This window comes from Rhipicephalus microplus, chromosome X (genome assembly GCF_043290135.1).
Source record: "Rhipicephalus microplus isolate Deutch F79 chromosome X, USDA_Rmic, whole genome shotgun sequence".
NCBI lineage: Eukaryota > Metazoa > Arthropoda > Arachnida > Ixodida > Ixodidae > Rhipicephalus > Rhipicephalus microplus.
Window position 1 is genome coordinate 266,266,226 of NC_134710.1, and position 22,141 is coordinate 266,288,366.

At 44.9% G+C, this 22,141-nt stretch overlaps 1 protein-coding gene across 4 annotated transcripts in view; it reads right to left on the reverse strand.

The window, feature by feature from the left end:
• Positions 1-18,688: 18,688 nt before the first annotated feature.
• The window catches only part of LOC119162228 (uncharacterized), a 43,854-nt gene continuing 40,401 nt past the window's right edge, over positions 18,689-22,141 (reverse strand). For all 4 annotated transcript variants that reach the window (XM_037414690.2, XM_075879057.1, XM_075879058.1 and 1 more), the window contains one exon: positions 18,689-18,845. In XM_037414690.2, the coding sequence (XP_037270587.2) occupies positions 18,723-18,845 (123 nt within the window). In that variant the 3' untranslated portion in view covers positions 18,689-18,722. The remainder of the gene's footprint in view (positions 18,846-22,141) is intronic.

A 22,141-nucleotide genomic window follows, 5' to 3' on the forward strand; every position in this document is an offset into this window, starting at 1 on the left:
TCTCTATCTAGGGTGGACGGGGTTTTGGTATAAACTGTGATCAAGAGAAGCTAACGAGGACACTAGAGTGGAAGAAGCGTATATCAGCCTAAAAATGGCTCCTCGCCATAAACGGGCTGAAGTTTGTTCTAGAAAGCTCCCGGTAAGCCATCGCCTTCCAACTGCTGCATGAGGCACCCTTTCTCATGCGTAAAGGCTCCTGCACCACACGCAAGGTAGGGATCCGGTAGCTCGCTCTCTAGACATCGCGAAGGTACTTCTTTGACAGAGGCCGCTACCTGCATAAGCCCTCTATCCTTTCGCTTAGCCTTAGGCGACTCTAACTTGCGTGGGTCGTTCGATTGGTAGTTTTGTATGCCCGCGGAAACGATGAGCCCGCCAAAGCATCACTTTTGCGGTCTTGTATGAAGTATCATAGCTCTGGCCTCCCGTACTTTGGGATGTTCTCAAGGGAGTCGGCAGAGTCGATGTCGGAGCAGAAAAGGATGACGTGGGTTGTCTGGCGGCAACCGCTTTTTGTCCTTTTTCCTCTTCACTGGGGCTTCGTCGGCCTCGCGTCTTTCGGCCATGCCGGAAAAGTCAAAGAGCCGCTATGGCTTCTCCTAAAACAACTAGTTTTCGTCGAAGTCGCAGGAATCAGTGTTGAAGCATGTGGCAACGACTCTGGTACATCGGCCGCAACCAGCCATAGGTCACCTGCCTCCTCTGCTTTAGCCTCCAATCTGGCTGAGTACGCATGTCATTGCGCAGATCTTTCTTGTTCGCCGCATTGGCGTTGGAACCACTGGTGCAGAAGCGTGGCTTCATAGGTCTCCCCAGCTCTAGGTGGTTCTCTGAGAGCCGATGCTGCAGAGGCAAATGAGGGCAACATCGATGCAGGGCTTCGTAGTCGGCCGAAACCATTCGTCGTCTGACTGTCCAGCGACACCACAGTGCCAGCTCCACTTGTTTTCCGCCTACCTCCATGACGGGGACATCATTCGCAGAGGCAGCAGGTGGATGGGCCACGGGAAACAAGAGTTTGGCGGAGCTGATTATGATATGATGATGATGATGATAATGATGATGCCTCCACTATGGCTCTTGTCCACTCAGGGGGATTGGCCAAAAATTGAGGATATGATATTTAAGGCCTTTCAAATGATACGTAATCATAAGAGAAAGAGGATAAAGCACACGTAAATACTGAAAGATTGTCATAATTCTTTTTTGCTATTTCAACCAAACAGAATAATATATATCTTGAATTGAAATTGCAATAATTTCATCCACGTAAAAATAGATGTTTAGAATTTTTAAGAATAATATATTAACAAATATACGAATAGGAATTTAGAGGCGCATTCGTTTTTTTTTCTTGTAGATTACTGCAAACGGCATCAAAGGCATTCCTGTGGCTGTAGCCCAGAACCAAAGCCCCAAAGGAGAGAACATTCTCAATGGTGAATTGCAGCCCAAGGTCAGCAAATGGGAAGACCAGGAGACGTTTTCTGAATAGTCAAAAACAACATGACAAAAAATAATGCTCAATTGATTCCAGATCAATACAAAAGCTGGATAGGGGAGATATTCCCAGACCAGCCCTGTGTGCATAAAGATTTAAAGGGGGCACACGACATTGCAATCTTGTTAGCATGACTTCCAGTTGTCTTGTATGACACTAGTCGGATTTCCGTCGATATTGGATTAGAAGACACGCCTCCTACGAGTGCTGTTCTTCCTCTTCTATTCTTCCGGAACCGCCACGCAACCTTATTTATCCGAAATATATCCAGTATCATTCACTTTTCTCACTGAAAAGAAGATTTTGTGTCTAATGGTAACTCCTTGAATAATAAAGAGTGTAATGAAAGCAGCACATTCATATATCTTCGCTGATTCTGTTCGATAGTGCAGAAAAATGGCAGTAATAAATTGTTTATTTTAGCACTGCAACGCGAGGACGACGGAGTTCTAAAATGAGAGTACCGGCTGATCTACAAGAGATTGTATGTTCCAGAATCGACAGGCCACAAACAGAGTACCGGGGCCGTTTTTCGAAGTGATACCTCTCTTTTAGGGGCGAAACTCTTTATGCCGTGGGTCGTGCGTCCGTGTTGTATGTAGTAGTAGTAGTAGTAGTAGTAGTAGTAGTAGTAGTAGTAACAGTAGTAGTAGCAGTAGTAGTATGAGTAGTAGTAGTAGTAGTAGTAGTAGTAGTAGTAGTAGTCGTAGAAGAAGAAGAAGAGGAAGAGGGAAAGGAAGAAGAGGAAGAAGTAGTAGTCGGTAACCACCTTTCATTTAGTCCTTGAAAGGTCCGCTTGATGGCGGCACTTGCATATTGCCACGATGATTCAGAAATACTGGGAGTTTATTAAACGACCGACTAGCTCTCGTTGCCTGCTGTTGAGCGCTACATTAACCAAGCACTAGTGGTAGTATATCCTACTAGGTCCCTCGTGGCCATTCAAAGTTTGCGTAAAGACAAACGCTATAGGAAAATTTTAGCCACGGAATCTACATTGGCACGGCAGGAATTCGGTGCACGTCCCTCGACAGAGGACACTGCCTCTATTCAGAAAAACGATGCTCCCTCGACCTTCATGGCCCTATCTCACGCACAGATCAACGAGTTTTCTCAGTCATTTGGAATCGGGAATGTGGGACTGGCTAAAAATTTAACGCAAAATCCTTTATCGATGGACGTTCTTCAGGCTTTATATCGGCACTTCGGTGTTGGGATAAAAGGAAACGAGAGATGTAGCCGTATATTTACTAAACCTGTTCAGGGCACAAACGAGAAGGCCCCCAGCTTTCATAGACGACTTAATAAGCGCCACCGAAGGCTCTACCGTCCGGGGCAGAAGGTGGTGTCCCAGATTTATTTTTTGTTGAACTACTCGGGGGGGGGGGGGGGATATTCCGCTTTAGAGTATACATGGTATTTTTGATCCCCTTTTTCCTCAGCTTCACCAGTGGTGAACACTGTTGGTATAAAACATGGAGTTCTTAGCTCGGAATCCTATCTTTTTACATAACAGGAGGTACGGTACGCCATGCGCAGTGCAGCACTCGTCTCCACCCCTGGTCGGGATGGTCTAACCTTAAAGAAGATGTGGAAAGTGCCAATTGACATATGGATGGTGGTTTTAAATAACCTCTTGGTCTTTCACAAAATACCTGATAAACTGCGCATGTCTTGCACTGTTTTCATTCGAAAGGCTTGCAATGCCTGGGCGGCTACAGAGTTCAGGCTAATTATAATTTTCTCGACAATATTTCGGACTATCTCCAGCTTATTTCTAGGTCGTTTTCAACAAGTTCATCAATTTCACCCGTTACAAAGCGGTTTTTCTCCTCACAGGACTGCCTCGTCTAATTTGCTTTTGATGCAAGGTCTCAAGAAGCATACAAAAAATTTAATCACTCCTTTTTCAGTGCTTCACTAGATTTGAGGAAGGCATTTGACTCGATCTGTCACGTGGCCCTTATGACCGCCCTTAGTGAAAGAGGTTATGATGATTATTACAAAGATGTAATTGGTGACCTTTATGCAGGCCAGGCAACCACTATCAATTTCACAGGAAAAACCGTTAGAATGTGTGTGCCCATGCAGAGGGGGATCAAGCAGGGTGACACCTTGTCTCCTTTTCTTTTTAATTTAACTCTTGATTCTCTTCTGCATGGGCTCATTTCCTCTGGGTTCAGGTACTCAATTATTAGACAAACAATGTCTGCATTAACCTACGCAGATGACCAAATCCTAGTAGAATCGTCATTTGAAGTACTGCAGAGGACCCTGGAGGCGGTTGAAAATCATTCTAAGCTAATTGGATTGGCTTTGAACCCGTCAAATACCCAACATTTTAGATGGCGATTTCACGCTCACAATCTGAGAGAGAGAGTGTGAGAAAGGAAAGGCCGGGAGGTTAACCAGATATTGGCATCTGGTTTGCTACCCAGCGCTGGGGGTGGGGAAGTAGGGGCAAGAAAGAGGGGTTAGATAGAGGAAAAAAAACGCACGCGCACTCATAAAAAAAAAAGGAAAACACACACAGGAAGGGCGTCCCAGCTACAACCGTTCAGCAAGGCCGGTCAATCGCAAAAAGTGCAGCTGCACTTTCAGGGCCCTCTTTTTTGAAGTCGCATCCTGACGATACTGCAGAATTTCCCGCTCCGACAGAGGCTGATCATCTAATTTGTTGAGTTCCCTGCGAAGGCATAGTCGCCGCCTACTATACGCTAGGCACTCACAAAGAACATGTTGAATGGTTTCCTCCTTGCCACAGTGGCCAAAGGCTGCGGTGTCGGCCATCCCAATGCGGAAAGCGTAGGCGTTGGTAAAAGCAACGCCTAACCACAACCTACATAACAGGGTCTGGTCTGATCGGTGAAGCCTCGACGGGACTTGAAGACTTAGCGTAGGGTCAAGCGAGTACAGTCGGGCCTGCTTTGCGATGTGGTTTGCCGGCGAGCAAGTCTGCGGAGCTCTCGTGCAGCATCCGTCCTAGAAAGTGGTAGTCGCAGTTTATGATCATCTGTATGGGCTGAGCGGGCAGCTTGATCGGCCCGTTCATTGCCGATGATTCCGCAGTGACTGGGCAACCACTGAAATGTAATTTGGTGCCCTTTCTCAGTCAGGTGGTGTATAACCTCTGCTATCTCTAGTACCAGCTGCTCGTGTGGTCCACGGCGTAAGGCTGATAGTAGAGACTGCAGTGCCGCCTTCGAGTCGCAGAAAATAGTCCCCTTGCGTGTAGGTTGATCAACTAAAAATTGCAACGTGGCACGAAGTGCTGCCGATTCTGCTGCCGTTGATGTTGTTGCGTGAGATGTCTTGAATTTAATTGTCGTGGCCAACCTTGGTATCACTACTGCTCCTGTAGAGCTGTCCGGCTGAACCGATCCGTCAGTGTAGATATGTGTGGAGTCTTGATATTTCTTATACAAGAGAAGTAGTGTGAGCTGTTTAAGAGCCAGTGATGACAATTGGCCTTTTTCTCGACGCCAGGTATGTTAATATTGATCATTGGTTGAGCGAGGCACCATGGCGGAGTCACAGGTCTAGCGGCTGGAGAGAACAAAGTTGGCATCGACTCACCATGTGCGGTCACTGTTTTGCAGTAAGATGTGCATGGTCGGACCACTGGTAGAGAGGCTAGGTGATGTCAAGGGGTTCGAGCAAGGTGTCGTATATGTGTCCTCAGCACTTCCACATTAATGTGGGTCTTGATGAGGTTGTCCCTTGTGATCGCGATAGTTGCCGCTGTTGACGCACTTTGGGGCAAGCCTAAACATATCCGGAGTGCTTGAGCCTGGACACTTTTGAAACATTCGTATGCTTGTTTTACTTGCGTTGGTTAACACAGGTAGGCTGTACCGAAGGAATCCAAGGAAAAGAAACCTGTATAGTCGCAACATAGCAGTTGTGGACATTCCCCAGTTCTTTCCAGCGAAGAACTTGAACAAATGACAGATGCCTGTCAATCGCCTTTTCATGTATGATACATGTGAGCTCCATGAGAGGTCTCTGTCAATTATAACACCTAGGAACTTGTATGATCGGAGGTGACGTATTCTTTCGCTGTTTATCAGAATGCTGTAGTTATGCATTGGTTTGCGCGTAAATGCCACTAGTGCACATTTCTCAGAGGAAATTTCCAGACCTCGTTGACGGAGGTAAATAGCAACTTGAGTGGCAGCTCTCTGAATTCGCGCTCGCAGCTGTAGACGTGTTACTGCAGACGTCCAAACGCAGATGTCGTCCGCGTACATTGACAATCTGACAGTACTTGGCAGATGCTCATTGAGAGCTATTAGCGTCAGGTTGAATAGTACAGGGCTAAGTATGCCACCCTGGGGAACACCACGGTGGCTGCAATGTAGCGAAGTGTCACCATCCTCGGTTCTCACGAAAAAGGATCGCTCAGAGATATAGCTGCGTAGCCACTGAAACATCCGACCACCCACTCCTACCTCCTTGAGAGCGGTGAGGACAGCTTCATGTGTGACGTTATCGTACGCCCCTTTAACATCAAGAAATAAAGAAGTGCAGAGACGCTTACGGCCTTTTTCGTGTTGCACGTAGCTGACCAGGTCTATGACGCTACCAATTGATGACCGGCCACGGCGAAATCCCGTCATAGCGTCCGGGTAGATGTTGTGATGCTCCAGGAACCATTCTAGCCGTCCAAGTACCATCCTCTCCATCACTTTGCCCAAGCAACTAGCCAGTGCAATCGGGCGGTATGATGTGAGCACCAATGGTGACTTGCCAGGCTTCAGTAATGGAACCAAACGGCTGGTCTTCCAGTTAACTGGGAGGGTGCCTTCTCGCCACGAGTCGTTGTATATCTCGAGAAGGGCACTCCTCGCACACTCACCAAGGTGACACAGTGCTCTGTATGATATTCCATCAGGCCCGGGTGCTGATGTCCGTCTACACAAAGCCAGTGCTGCTTTAAGCTCATGAATAGAAAAAAATTGGTCCATGTGGTGATCGTGTGATGTCGTGCCACCACGTGAGAGCGTGGAGATGTTGGGATCTGCGAGTTGACCAGATAAGTTGGCACAGAACTCTTCTGCCACGTCGACCTCCAATCTCTGTTGAGAGAGGGCTAGAGCCTTGAATGGAGACCGCTGAATGGGAGATGTCCGGAGCCCTCTTATTGTCCTCCACAAGTGTGATAAAGGCTTGCGAGGATCTAACGAAGCGCAGAAGGCTGCCCAATGCTGTGACTCTAGCTTGTCTATGCGGCGTTGTATCTTCTTCTAAAGACGTCTAGCTATTCGTAAATCGTCGATTGCTTTCGTGCGTCGGTACCTTCGTTCCGCACGCCGTCGGAGAGCCCGAAGTCGTTCTAATTCCACATCAAATTCGGTTACTCTCGAAGAGCATGTGAGGGTGCACACTGTGTCTTGCACTGTAGACTTGATCACCTCCTCTAAGTCAAATGAGGTGTTCTCTTGACAGCGTTCTTCCATGAGAGATTCAAACTTGGTCCAGTCCACTCTTTGGATAGTTTCGCGTACCTTGCAAGGTGATAATCCTCTGATCTTGACATATGTGGGAATGTGGTCGCTCCCATGTGTTTCTATGTCCGCAAACCATCCGGCACATCTGACGAGACCTCGAGAAACAAAAGCCAAGTCAAGGCAACTGCTGTATCCAGGGCCACGTAAAAATGTTGGGCTACCATCATTTAACAAGCACAGCTCGTTGTCTGAAGCAAACGTTATCAGACTTCTACCCTTTGCGCTGATCTTCGGGCTCCCCCATAGCGTATGGTGGGCGTTGAAGTCTCCGATGATCACCCATGGGCCAGGAGTGGATGATAGGATGTGTCCTAGTCGTCTGTGGTCAAATCTACTTGATGACGACAGGTATGCACCGACAACAGTGACAGTAAGACCCCTTTTCTTCACTATTAAGCATATATATTGGTTATCGTTGTCAGGTGGTACAGGCCGAATAATGTAGGTCAGGTCACGTCGAATAAACAGCAGGATCTTGCTGTTTCCACTATAACAAGCCGACATGAAGGATTCGTATCCGGCGAGTCTAATAGCGCTCGATAAATTTGGCTCGCAGATGACGATGATGGGAAACTTATTAGTGGAAACGAATTGACGGAAATCTGCAATGCGTGATTTCAGTCCCCGTGCATTCTACTGAAACATTGTTGCTTTTTTGACCTCTTCCCTGAAAGACAGTGGCTGGTGGGCCATTATCTACTCAAGAGCCGCCAGTACTGGACTCAGAGCGTCCAGTACTTGAAGTGCACTTTTGGCTGACGTTGTGCGCATGTTGTTTAACACCGTGCGAATGGCATTAATTATGGGTCGTAGAAGAGCAATCACTTGCTTATCCAAGTTCCGCTGCTCCTCTGTTGTCGCAGCTTGCTCTGATGAATGCGGATTCTGATGTGGTTCTTCCACAAGTTGCGTGCGCGTAAGTGACGGCCAATCTTCAGTAGAGAGAGATCTACTTGTTTTCTGTCTTCCATCGTCTGCGTTTGCCGCGGTGTACCCTGCAGTGGGCGCCGTTCCCAGATGCGCTGGCTTACTTCTTGTTGTTGACTGCGTTCTTCGCGAAGATCTTCGACGGTGACGTCGTCGTCTTCGCCGGACTTTTTCCGCGGCCTCTTTGTGGGTAGAGCTGTCTCGCACCATTTGTCTAAGAATAGTAAACTCTTTCTTTATGCGTGGACAGTCTTTGGAAGATGCACTGTGGGCACCTTGACAATTAGGGCACTTTAGTATGGTTGCGTTGCATTTGTCCTCGGTATGTGGTTCTGAGCATCGGGGGCACACTTCGGAGTTCCTGCACGCTCCCTGCACATGGCCGATCTTCTGGCACTTATGACATCGCATAGGTTTTTGAATAAATGGTCGGACCTGGTGACGAAAGTGGCCAACCTTCACATGGGAGGGGAGACAGTCCCCTTTGAACGTAATTCTCGCACAATGTGTGTTACCAAGGCGGCTGACATTCACAATGACGTTATCTTCATTTGCCGGTTTTATTAACACTGAAAGATCCGAGTCTGGAATTTCAGTGGCGATGTCATAAATGACTCCTGTTGAAGTGGTGCTATCAGCTGGTATTATAGACTTGACATTGATGTTACCCAGTTACGTTACTTTCTGAAGCGCGTTTAGCGCACGTGAGTTCAGCACATCGATTGCCAAGGTGTAGTTTCTTGCGTTTAGACGTATTTCTTTGATCTGATGTGGCGTAATATTCTCGAGATACACAGACAGCGCTTGCCTGTTCAGCCCGCGTAGACTGTCGGTTGCCTTCAGGGGCACAAACTGGATAGAGTGAGGCCATCGCTGAGGGGCAGTTTTCACGGTAGTCGTGCTTGATGCCGAAGATGCATTGACGATCCGTCGTTTAGCCTTGCGGTACAGGACGGGTTGGAAGCCATCGTCCGAGGACTCGTCGCTTGATGAAGAGTATAGCTTAGTGTCCTCACTCTCACTAGACGCGTTTCCTCGCTTCCTCGAAGCAGTCCCAGCGGTCGAACCGGACTCGGACGGTGCCCCGAGAGGTTTAACATCCATCACCACGATATATAGGGCGATAGACCCCACAACAGCGGTGAAAAATGCAGAAAAGCACAAAGACGAGCAGGATGTGTTCCATAAAACCCTCATAATCTGAAGTGGTTACATTAGTCTGGATGTGGTCATCATCTGGGATGTGGGAATGGAGGCTCTGGAGGCCATGTGTCAGGTGAAGCAGCAGAAGTACCAACCATTGATGCTGGTTCTCCGCGCAAGAAAAAAAAAACAGGAAAAGAGGGGAAGATACTCGGGCTGGCATCTGGCGCACGTGGTCTCTTATGTCCTAGTACTAAGAGGGCAGCTAAAAAGTTGCATTCAAAGAATAGGAATTACCTTGGCTTAGGGAGTGGTGATTATTAGCCGTTTAATGTGCCTAAATAAATTTCCTGAGCCAATTATGAACTTACTCGGATAACAATGCCCTCTTGATGCTACCTCGTTTATCTCTCGCCTATGTAACATGAATAACTTATGTATGTCTTATGGGACTTCGCGTTCGCGTGGTGACATTCTTGATGTGTCTTCTTTATTTCTTTAACATGACTACATGTCATAAACAATTTTTTTGGCTGGCCTACAGCCTCTACTGGGTAACTTCAGTAAACAATGGTTTATTCGGCGCTCAGTCAAACGTGCGTGGGGGTCCACCTATGTGACAACGAATCCAACTATGTCAGCCCTAATTTTTGTATGTCTTCAAGTTCGTCTATTTTTCTTTTTCTCTTTTTATTAGGCATAGGCGGGCTATTTCAAGCTTCTATGGTCCCTCCTGTGGCTTAGTACCTCACCAGCCGCACCATTCTGGGGCTCCAGAAATCTGGACTCCCTTCTTCGGCAGGCCTCAAGCTAGAAGCCCTGAAGTTACAGCTATGGGACCACCGGAGGTATCTCCTATACCATCTTTGGGAAATTAATAAACAGTTTTTAGCCAAATACCTCGTCATCTAATTAGTAGCGCGCATAAATAGATTAACGAGATTCCCACTGTCCCTATCAAGTATCTAGCGAAACCACAGCCAAGGGAACGGGCTTGGCAAAATCAGTGGGGAAAGAAGACACTGTTGAGCTTTTGAGCTTGACTCTAGTCTAGCTCTGTGAAAATACGCGTACACAAATGCGCCCGTCCCCGGTGAGCGTTGACGTCACGTGATCGCTATTAGAGAGAAAAACCCCAGCACAGTTCTTGGAGGTAACACGTGAAGCACGCTATTGGCAGGTTTGCCCAATGGCCGACGTCACTTCTTCCAGCTTGCAAGCTGTTGAAGGCTGCCCACTTCCCTAACGGTTAGTCTCTTGTTTGTCTCCTGTGCTGATGGCTGTGTACGTGTCGTGCTCCCGTCATCGTATCAGCGTGAAAAGTTCGCCCGTGAAATCTCGGTAACCACGTCGCCCGTGGCCATTGAATATCGTCCACCCGGGGAACAAGGTGATGGAGAACGACGCTGAGAAGTTTATGGCTATTTCTCTCGGAAAGATTTCTCTCGGACGTCTCCATTGATTGATTTGTGGTGTTTAACGTCGCAAAACCACCATATGATTATGAGAGACGCCATAGTGGAGGGCTCCGGCAATTTCGACCACCTGGGGTTCTTTAACGTGCACCCAAATCTGAGCACACGGGCCTACAACATTTCTGCCTCCATCGGAAACGCAGCCGCCGCAGCCGGGATTCGATCCCGCGACGTGCGGGTCAGCAGCCGAGTACCTTAGCCACTAGACCACCGCGGCGGGGCAGCGACGTCTCGAGTTCAGCGTGGTGGGCCCAATCTGCATCGTAGCCTTCTCGTGGCCAGTGTACTCTACATAGCCCGAACCTCGTATTTCGATGATGCTCTACAGACGAACGGTGCGTCTTTTTCGCCCGTGGTGTGCGTGCCATGCCCGAACGACGACGACGAAGTAGCCGAGCAAGTCGACGTCGAAGAGCTTCTCGCTAAGCCTAACCAGACCATGACGTCGTCCATGACGTCAGTGTGTAATTCAAAGTGTATTTATGCTCCTCATTCCCTTTTCTTTACTTTTTTCTGTCACTCAAAATGTAGGCAATGACTTAACGTCTTGTTACAGTCGGCGCCTTCGCTGAATAGAATTTCGGTACCTTCTGGCTTATCAATTTATTTCAGGTTTGAATAACTCTAGTTCAATCTTTGCCATAAGCGCCCTCGGTGCATTGGTACCGGTGCATTGGATTGATTGCTCTACGGTTTAGGAGAATCGAATGTCCAATGCGTCGCGAGCTTACAGTTCTCAGGTGTTAACAATGCGCTTTTCGCGGCTTTATTTTGTTTTCGCCTCTTTTTTCGGAACCTACCCTTTAATGTGTCGGAATCAGCAAAATCCTATATTGGCGGACATTTCAGCAAAACCCTGTTTAGTATGTGTTACTTATTTTCGTAAAATTTCACCTTCCCTTCACTTTCTGTCATTTTACGTGCCACGCAATTAGTTTACACGTTAGCGCCTCGTTTTTTCGCTTTTTTTTCTTCTCTCTTTTTCACTTTTCTTCGTAGCCTATTCAACGTTGCTGCCCTTTTTTCTTTTTGCATGCAGTTCTCATTAACGGTGGTAGCGCTACCTTTCGAGGGTCAGGCTTACGTTGTGCATGAAAGAACAGGACTTCATTTTGCTTAGTACAAAAGAGATGGTGCCGCCTTCGACGGCCAGGTCTCAGTGGCGCGGCAATTGAGCACAGGATGTGTTTACATTGCGCCAGGCACACGTTTGCCTCAGTGCTTCATCATCTGAAGGTTACTTTGTTTCTTTTTTATTAGTTTCCCTTCTTTCTCATTTCATGTGCTCTGGCATTGCATATATGTCGCCGATAGCCTATGGTGCCTCTATCCCGTGTCCTTATCACGCGGTAGTTCGATGTTTCGAGATCTGCTGTCTGGTAACTACTCGTCGGTTCTCTTCTTTTTTTGTCGTCTGCTTTGTTTTAAAGCCAGACAAAGCGAGGGAGGCAAGTATTTCGAGGCGTTGTACCTTGGGTAGTATACGGATGCTGTACAGCGGTATAGGTTCCGGAAACTTTCAACCACCGCGGTTTCTTTAAACGTGTACAAAAATGTGACACTAACCGGCGTATCTAATAATAGTATGGAAAGTTGGGCGAGTTCGTTTGAGGGCATTCTTGGTAACGTTTCGGCGCACGCTGACGCAGTGAACTGTATAGACGCCGGAATGTTTTTAAGAAAGGAGTATCTAACCTCGATCTGTACCAGCCTTGAGTACCAAACTCAATCCGTATCGGCTTTGATCGAGAGCAAACACGTCCGTGAATGCGACACCAAAATCACGGTGTGGTGTGAAAGCAAGTCAAACTGCGTGTGTAAGTTCGAGCCAAAGCCACTCCGATAGCAATTAGCTGGAGGTGGCAGCCGCATTTCGACAAGAACTAAATGAAAAAAATACATATTTTTAACTTCCTTTTCATACTCTCATTTTTAGGTATCTCAGAGTTGTCCAATTTTACTTCGATATAACGCAAGGAACAAGTAAGCTTCCCCTAAGTAGCGGACAAACAAAAAATTGGTTATTATACAACCACAATGTCTTTTTCGTATGGAGGCGGAAATGGTGTAGGCCCGTGTGCTAAGATTTAGGTGCACGTTAAAAAACCCCAGGTGGTCAAAATTTCCGGAGCCCTCCACTACGGCGTCTCTCATAATCATATGGTGTTTTGGGACGTTAAACCCCACATATCAATCAATTTTTTGTACCCATGCTTGACCCTCGGTGAACATAAAGCCCTGAAAGCAGCATGCTTCTCTAATATCCCCACCGATACGGCAGCGCAGAAACTAAAATCAAACAAGTAAAACAAACACGCTTCTTTTGATACACCAAGAGTATGTCTACAACGGCAAGACATTACGTGCGGAATGCGGCGAGATGTCTGGCGCTGTGTGTCTAGAAAAACTGTCTATGAATTGCCAGTCATCACTGTCGATACAACGCCAACACATGACGCTCTTTTTGCACACTGAGTTGAAGTGAACGTTTCAGGGTGTGTGCACCGTTTCTTTTGATATTTTTATTTATTGATACGTCACTGCATACATTATGGTGGACTTTTGAATTCTTTAAGGTCGATACGCCACGTGATGTCGTTCAGGCGAACTAAACCGCTCGTGTGCAGATTAGCTGTATCTGTTGTAGAGCATCGAGAGCAATACGTGGTACATTTGACCTGAAATGGCTAGAGATTCAGAGCATTAGAAGACATTTTCATGCCGCTAAGGCCCAATACATTTCTAGGCATAATATGTAAACCTGGCAGTTTGTCTCTGGTGTTTATTCTTGTGCTTTAAAGAGCCCCTCACCAGGTTAGACTATTTTGCGCAGACGAGTGCAATGCATGACAAACGCAATATTATTCTTGTGCTTTAAAGGGTCCCTTAGCAGCTTTGATCATTTTGAATGCACTGGATGCTCACGACCACGCCAGCCAATATTTGCGTTGCTACACGTGGAGGAAAAATGTCAAATTTCAAGCTGGACATCACTTACCCTTGCTCTCACAGGCGCGTGTTCCAAAATGAAGGGGATGACGGACATCATTAAATGGCCCTACGTAGATATCAGGGCTTCGACGCCACTCCTCTACGGAGACATTTGTGCTCTGACGAAGCACACAGTGGCATGCACCACTACAACATTTATTCGTCACGACATGTGTAGCTTGCGTAACTTTTTGTTTCAGTAGACTACTGAATATTGAGATGAATACTAAACACAGAAACGCAATGCGTGCGTGTCTCCTTTCTTTTTATTTCTTTCAGCGTGTCGCAGAGAGGTGCAAGACTAATGGGCCACCATTTAGCATGCGTTCCAAGTTGCGATTTGCGCGTCAAGAAGACACCAGCGCTTGAAACGAAACTTTCCATTGGGTTCAAGCACTCATTCGGCCCATTTATTCTCCCATACCTAATGAAATGCTTCCACACAGGTGTTCAGCCTCCAAAGAAGTGGAGGCTTAACATAGCAGTAAATTAAAATTTCTAGCTCAAATCAATATTTAAATATATATATATATATATATATATATATATATATATATATATATATATATATATATATATATATATATTATCGGCAGCCTGCGGCTCTAGAAAAAAGCGGTGGACAGACGACAGAAGACATTGCTCCTAAAAGCCTGCAAGATATCGCATTACATAAGTACAAAAGAGCAAGCGGCAAATATGGAGTAAAGGTTGGCACACCAAGCATGCGCAAAGACACAGGCGATCGCAGTTTATTAATTCATTTTTCTAATTTCAGTACCCTCAGGGCTCGAGGGCATTGCAGAGGGGAGTCGGTTACAGTATGAATAGAACGTACTTAATAACAAAAATGGGGTGTTACAGAGATGCGATGAAGGAAACAAAATAAATACTGCACAGTAAAAGAACGAAAATAGTATATAACCTAGAATTATAAACCATAACAGGGTCTGTTACAAAAAGTAACGCAAACAAAATACCACTCAAGCAGGAGCACGTGCATATCTAAAGAATGCATCGTTGCAGGAGCATATGTCAAGATATAGACGAGTAAAAAAGACGAAGAAAAGGAAGGCGAAAGGGCTACTCGAAAAAGTAAATACTATTATCCCACAAGAAACATTATGACAACAGCAGGTTGCTTACAGCAGCCTTAAACTTATCAGTATCAGTTATCAGTCATCTTGACGACCGATCATGGAATACAATTCCAACTCCCTGACCAAGTTGAAAATACCAATCCAGAAAAATGTAGAGAGAAGTCGGGATAGACTCGACAAAGAAATTGAGCCTTGAAAAATAAAATAGATATCCTAGATACACTTTAACTTATTGGCTGCACAATCTACCCTACAAGTCGGAATACATTATGACACAAATACAATCAAAATTTGACATAATAGCCACTAGATTTACTGATATCGAGGCTCATATGAAGACACGGTGACCTCAAACCAGTGAAGGTGGCCTCATCATAAGAACCAGTAAACTATATTATATACTCGAAAACGGTGGAGGGGACTGTAAAACCTCAACTGCCACGATGGATCGAGACGACCGTTATACGATTCGGCAACGAAACTGTCGAGGCTGCAGTAGGAAAATTGCACAGTTACTGCAATCCCTCATCCTCATACCATAATAATATAAGAGACACGCCATGACAAGTAATTGGAGCACAGGGCTCCCCTTCATCGATCATAAACATGGTCGCGTGTTTATGACCGACGAAGGGAAGCCCGTCACCGTCAATAGGATGATCTGATCATAAAAACTAGGGCGAATGTGGTGTGGACACGACTTTGTCATCGAAGATTCTATGCAAAGCGAAGCAATTCCTCTTTTAACAATATTAAAGTGTGAAGAATTATACGACAACAGCCCCTTTTTCACGCGAGGATGGTAATATGAAGAAAAGTGTTCATGGTGCCGCAGTAGCTTGACGCCTAAATACTGTAGATAGGTCTCTGTGGATACCTCGGTAGTGAATCTAAGGTCGCATCCATATCATTTAAAAACACTGAGCACACCATTACAATAAGAACGCTCAACTTCATAGACGGCATCATTGACACACACACTTATCGAAGTGAAACCATCCTCTTGAAAATATAAAATGTAATTCGGGGATCCCGTTCGTCTAAAAGAATTAAAAAATTGTGAACATATGTAACTATCTCTAAAACCTTCTCCACACCTAAAAATTTATCCAACATGCTATCTACGTCAGCTAAAAAATACCACACATAACTGGAGTGACACAGGATCTTATACAGATTCCTTGACGCTGCAGAAAGGACATGTCGTCACAAGTACCAAAAGGGTCATTTAGGAGCAATAAACAGTCTGTAGTGAGCGCTAAGTGTCGTGTGTGTTACTCGGGTGGTTGAGTGAGTGTTTTCCCGAGTGTGTGTGGGTGTCAAAGTGGCTCTATCTTACAATAATAAAAATGACCAACTACCCCAACAATCAGTGTTATTGTTTGGTTATGCTACCTTACCGCTCTCATATATTCGGTTTACGCGTCAGGCGAGCCTTTTCAAGAAAAACAAAAATTTTCAAAGTTTCCCATTTTTATCTTATGCTCCCTGGAACACTCTCTGAACAATATTATTGTGGGTCTCAGGAACAAATAATTATGATTTGATTATTTTTGCGAGGACGTATTAACTCGATTAATAAATGTTCTACATCTGCTACGTCTGTGTGATGCTGTACGACAGTGTGGTGACGTTAAACTTGAGTAGTGACAATTCTTGTCTTACCGTCGGCACTACATAGTGACCTGTGCTTCGATGACTTGTCGTGGTGTGTCTCCTGCACCATTATCGCATCAGGATGAGGGATTGCTGTAACTGCAATTTTCGTACTGCAGCCTCGACAGTTTCGTTGCCGAATAGTATAACGGTCGTCTCAATCTATCGTGGCAATTAAGGTTTTCCAGTCCCCTCCATCGTAGTTTTCGAGCACATAATATAGTTTACTGGTTCTTAAGATTAGGCCACCTCCACTGGTTTGAGGTCACCGTGTTTTCATACGAGCCTCAATATCGGTAAATCTATTGGCTATTATGTTAAATTTTGATTGTATTTGCGTCATAATGTATTCCGACTTGTTGGGTAAATTGTGCAGCCAATGAGTTGAAGTGTATCTAGGACACCTATTTTATTTTTAAAGGCCCAATTTCTCGGTCGAGTCTATCCTGACTTCTCTCTAGATTTTTCTGGCTTGGTATTTTCAACTTGGTCAGGGAGTTGGAAATTTATTCCATGATCGGTAGTCAAGATGAGTGGTAACTGATACTGATAAGTTTAAGGCTGCTGTAAGCAACTTGCTGTTGTCATAATGTTTCTTGCGGGATTATAGTATTTACTTTTTCGAGTAGCCCTTTTGCCTTTCTTTTCTTCGTCTTTTTTTACTCGTCTATATCTTGACATATGCTGCTACAGCGATGCATTCTTTAAATATGCACGTGCTCCTGCTTGAGTGTTACTTCGTTTGCGTTTTTTTTTTTTTGTAACAGACCCTGTTATGGTTTAGAATTCTAGGTTATATACTATTTTGGTTCTTTTACTGTGCAGTATTTATTTGGTTTCCTTCATCGAATCTCTGTAACACCCAATTTTTTTTAAGTACGTTCTATTCATACTGTAATTCACTCCCCTCTGTAATTCCCTCGAGCCCTGAAGGTACTGAAATAAGAAATATGAAATAAACTGCGATCGTCCGTGTTTTAGCGCATGATTGGTGCGCCCGCATTTACTCCATATTTGCCACTTGCTCTTCTGTACTTATCTAATGCGATATCTTGCAAGCTTTTAGGAGCAATGTCTTCTGCCGTCTGTCCACCGCTTTTTCCTAGAGCTACAGTCTGCCGATATTGTACAATATTCTTTTCATTTGCGCTACAGCTTTTTCCAACTGTATTTTAGTGTTATGTTCAGCCTCCACCTCTGTTCGCACCCCGTAAGCCACGTGAATCCAGCTCGCCTGCGATGGAGCTCCTGTGTTCAGGTTATGGTTAGTAAATTCGCAGATGTGCTTGATGTTTAATTAATGGAAAACTACCAATAGTATCATTAAAGCGAAATTTCCCATTTTAATACCCAAAGGTATCGGTAGATTTTCTAATTGTTCGCACCGGCAATGCTGCTGCTGAAGGAACTACGTAGGTGCCAAATGATTTTAATCACTTTCCTCGTTTAATTAAAACCTACTACAAGCATGCAGTGCCATATAAAGCACTTCGCTTACGCATCTCTGTGAGCTTCGTCATCCGACAAGTAACGTGTTACGTGCAAAAGTTCTCGGGGCTGCGCAACGATATTCTGCCTGAGAATTCATTGGTCCAGGCCCTACAACGATGCAGTGCCATTTCGGATGAATTCACTGTAGGGTCCGCTCTCCGGTGCTTCAGGGGTGTGACGGGGGGACAGGGTGAAGTGTAGGAAGACTGATGGACTCCACGCCTCAAATAAAAGCCATTGCAACTTGGCGCAAGCATTTCCGCATAAAAGTTTGTTGCATGCATGCACCGTAAGACGTCCGACAGGTGCCTCATCAGACCTTCTTAAAAACTTTACTTACACTGAAAGTGGTAAATGGCACTCTTATTTAGCTTTTCGCTGGTAGTTTTTCCCTCCCTTCTCAAACCTCTGCGCATTCTAAACCGTAGTTTTTCTAGTCAGATTCCACAGTAGTTCCCTCAAAAGGGCTCATGGCGTTCGGTTTAAAGCTTACGCAAACCACTTTCATACCGAACAGCTATTTCATATTTTGCGTGCACGATCACCTCCAAGCAATCCCGTGATTTTCTCTCCAGTGCTTAAGCTTAGGCATTGCCCAAGCTATAGGATTCATGCTTAGGCGTAGTGTGCTTCAACTTACCTACCTGCTACGCTTCCTATGTCTCTTAATACAATGAAATCAACGATACGTACTAGAGGATAACAGGCCTTGTATTCTATGCACAGAGATGGGCTTGATTGAGACTGAGGTAACCTAGTACTTGCCCAAGTCTAACATTTATTGATGTACTGTGAGGATGAATTTTCATCATTGCTGATATTGCACGTATTCGCTACAGCGTGGAAAATGATACGGCTTAGACATCGATGTGGGATCAGACCAAGTAAAAAGAAGCTTGACAAATAGTTTATTTTAGGAACAAGTTTAAAAAGAGAAGTAAAAACACGAGTAAAAATAGAAGCGTGGAAATGTTTTTGGCGTAGAGCTCGAAGACTGGTAGCGGACACCAGAAAACGACCTTACTTGGCCATCTTGATGTTCACAATCCTGCAAGACAAAACGTTACAATGCAAATAAAGTGAACTGCTCAACAAAAAAATGTCTATGGTGGCAACCTGAATAAGATTTTACGTATGCATAAAGATCTTCAGTGAATCTGCTGTGCTTACGTGGCCTAATTTTCAAATCGTGGGGCCTTGTTTTTGCCCAAGACCACTTGGACTGCCCACAGGAGGTGCTGTGACACTGCAGCATCTTTCGAATGCCTCAGATAATAATATGCGAGGTTTTTTTTTTTTTTTTGCTCAAAACAACCATAGAATTGTGAAAGAAGCCACAGGGCAGGGCTCCTAAAGCTTTGATCATCTGGTGTTCGAAGTGTACTGACACCACACAGTGCACAAGCCACCACCATATAGCCTTCATCAAAATGCGACCGCCATGGCCAGGGTCGAACTCGCAACCTTTGGGTCAGCAGCCAAGCCTCGTAGTCACTGTTCCACCAAGGCAGACATTGAAGGACACATAAGGGGATATTAACATTGCATGCATTTTGTGCCAATACCAGAGAAAGTCAATGTGGAAAGCAATGACTCAGAAGTAGGTGGAAGTAGACATGTTGGTTTCAGGATGCCAACTTTTAAAGCTAAAATCTTTTTCATATCAATGAAAATGGTTAAATTCGTGCGCATAAACTTTCAGCTCAGCACTATTTGTATTGGATGATAAGATTCTGGTTTGAACCTCCGCGTCTGGTCGGTGATCTATGCTGGATGTTACACTGCTAGTACAGTGTCAGTTTATGGCGTGTGCTATTTTTATGGATATTTATCTCCGATAGCATCTCTTTCTAGAAGATGCCCTTATACAGTATATGGACACATCTTAATCGATGCCCACTACGAAGCCCGGCCAGAGGGATTCGTAAAGAAGGAATCCGAATGAGAAAGCTATAGATATTGTTATATCGGGACCTGGCGATACTACATTTATTAGACCCGGATGGTTTTTTGTTTTTATTTCAACACAAATCTATCGGTCAAAGGACTACACGGAGCAGTATGGTCTTGCCAGAGGAGCGCAACCTTCACACCGATTCAATACGTTGGAGAATAGAAGACAGTGCTGTCGTGCCTCGACCACCTGGGTGCAGGAACCTCAGTGGAACGGGACAGGGTGGCTGCCATGGCCTACGAGAGATCCACCAAGATCCTTCGAACCACCCTATCCTCTTGTTTCTTGCTCATAATTTTATATGGCAACTCATCTATATAAGATATTTTACATTTTTAGTTGTGAAGTTATATGGCAATATATGGCTTAATGGCGAAAGAAGGAAATACACTTTATACTGAGTGCACGTTCTGGCATAGTGCAGGATGTAAAGGTGTGAGAAGGTATGATGCAGCGACCATAAAATGGTATGGCCTTGAATTCGCCTGGGCTTGAAGAAGGAACGACAGAAACTGATGCGCAAGAAGCAAATCAATAAGCTACCACTGAGAGAGAAAGTACAGGAATTAGGAGCCTTTCTTAAGAACAGATACTCGGCTTTTGTTGAGCAAACGGGCCTTAGCGTTGACGCAATAACTATAATCAGACGAGTATCATTACCGAGTGTGCAGTGGAAGTTGCAGGTATGGTAGTTAGTCAGAACACTATCAAGCTGTTCCAGGATACAAAGAACTTTATCAAGAAACGTCAAAGCATACAAGCCTCAAACAAAACAAACAAAATAGAACCAACAGAGCTTTAGAAGTTGATGATTAAGCGTAAGGAATCTGATGTAAGAAGGTTTACATGGAGAGAATGGAACGTGCTCTAAAGAAAGGAAGCGTCAAAGTAGTGAAGAGGAAACTTGGAAAAGGCAAAAAATCAGATTATGCACAAAGGGACAAGGCAGGCAAAGTAACTACCAATATGAATGGGATAGTACTGGAGGAGTTTTACAGAGAACTTCACAGCAGCCGGAAACACCGCGACCATAATAGAAGAAGTAGCCGTATCCCAAATGACATCCCGCCAGTAGTGACAGAAAAAGTCAGGGAAGCCTTGGAGGGAATGCAAAGAGCCAAAGCTACTCGTGAGGATCGGGTAACATCAGATCGTTTTAAAGAACGAGGACATATTGTGTTAGAAAAACTGGCTACCCTGTTTACGAAGTGTCTCCTGATTGGGAGGGTACCAGAATCTTGCAAGAATGCTAACATCATAAACTATAAAGGGGATGACAAGGACTCGAAAAATTTCAAGTCTATCAGATTGATCTCCAGCCTATGCAAGCTATTTACAAGGGCAATTGTTAACAGAATTATGACAACATTAGAGTTCACTAAACGCAACATCAAGAGGAAGGTATATAACAGCTGCATCTTGCCAGTACTTACCTAAGGAGCAGAAACCTGGAGACTTACAAAAGAGATCCTGTTTATATTGAGGTCGACGCAGTGAGTGGTGGAAAGGAAAATGATACGCGTGCCCCGCCGCGGTGGTCTAGTGGCTAAGGTACTCGGCAGCTGCTGATTCGCAGGTCACGGGATTGAATCCTGGCTGCGCGACTGCATTTCCGATGGAGGTGGAAATGTTGTAGGCCCATGTGCTCAAATTTGGGTGCACGTTAAAGGGCCCCAGATGGTCGAAATTTCTGGAGCCCTTCACTATGGCGTCTCTCACAATCATGTGGTGGTTTCGGGACGTTAAGCCCCACATATCAATGAAAATGATACGCGTAACCTCAAGAGACAAGATGATAGCAGAGTGGATCAGGGAACAAACTGGGGTTAAGGATATCATAGTTGAAATCGAGAAGAGGAAATGAACATGGGCTGCGCATGTAACGCGTAGGCAGGATAAGCACTGGTCATTAGGTGTAACTGACTGCATTCCTAAAGAAGGCAAGCGGGTTAGGGGGAGACAAAGTCAGGTGGGCAGATGAGATTAATGAGTTTGCGGGCGTAAAGTGGCAAGAGCAAGCGCCGGCCGAGTTGACTGGCGCGAAACATTGGGGGAGACCTTTGTCCTGCAGTGGACGTAGTCAGGCTGATGATGAATGTTACACACACACACACACACACACACACACACACACACATATATATATATATATATATATATATATATATATATATATATATATATATATATATATATATATATATATATATATATATATATATATATATATATATATATATATGATTGAATACAGTAGATACTTATTGGATCATTTTTTTCTGTTTTGACACAGTAATAATGAGATTAACAGTTAATAATGCCAAAGAATGAATAGGGAAAGTCAATAGACGAATTGTAGTGTTTTTTTATTTGCTCATTAGTAGACGTAA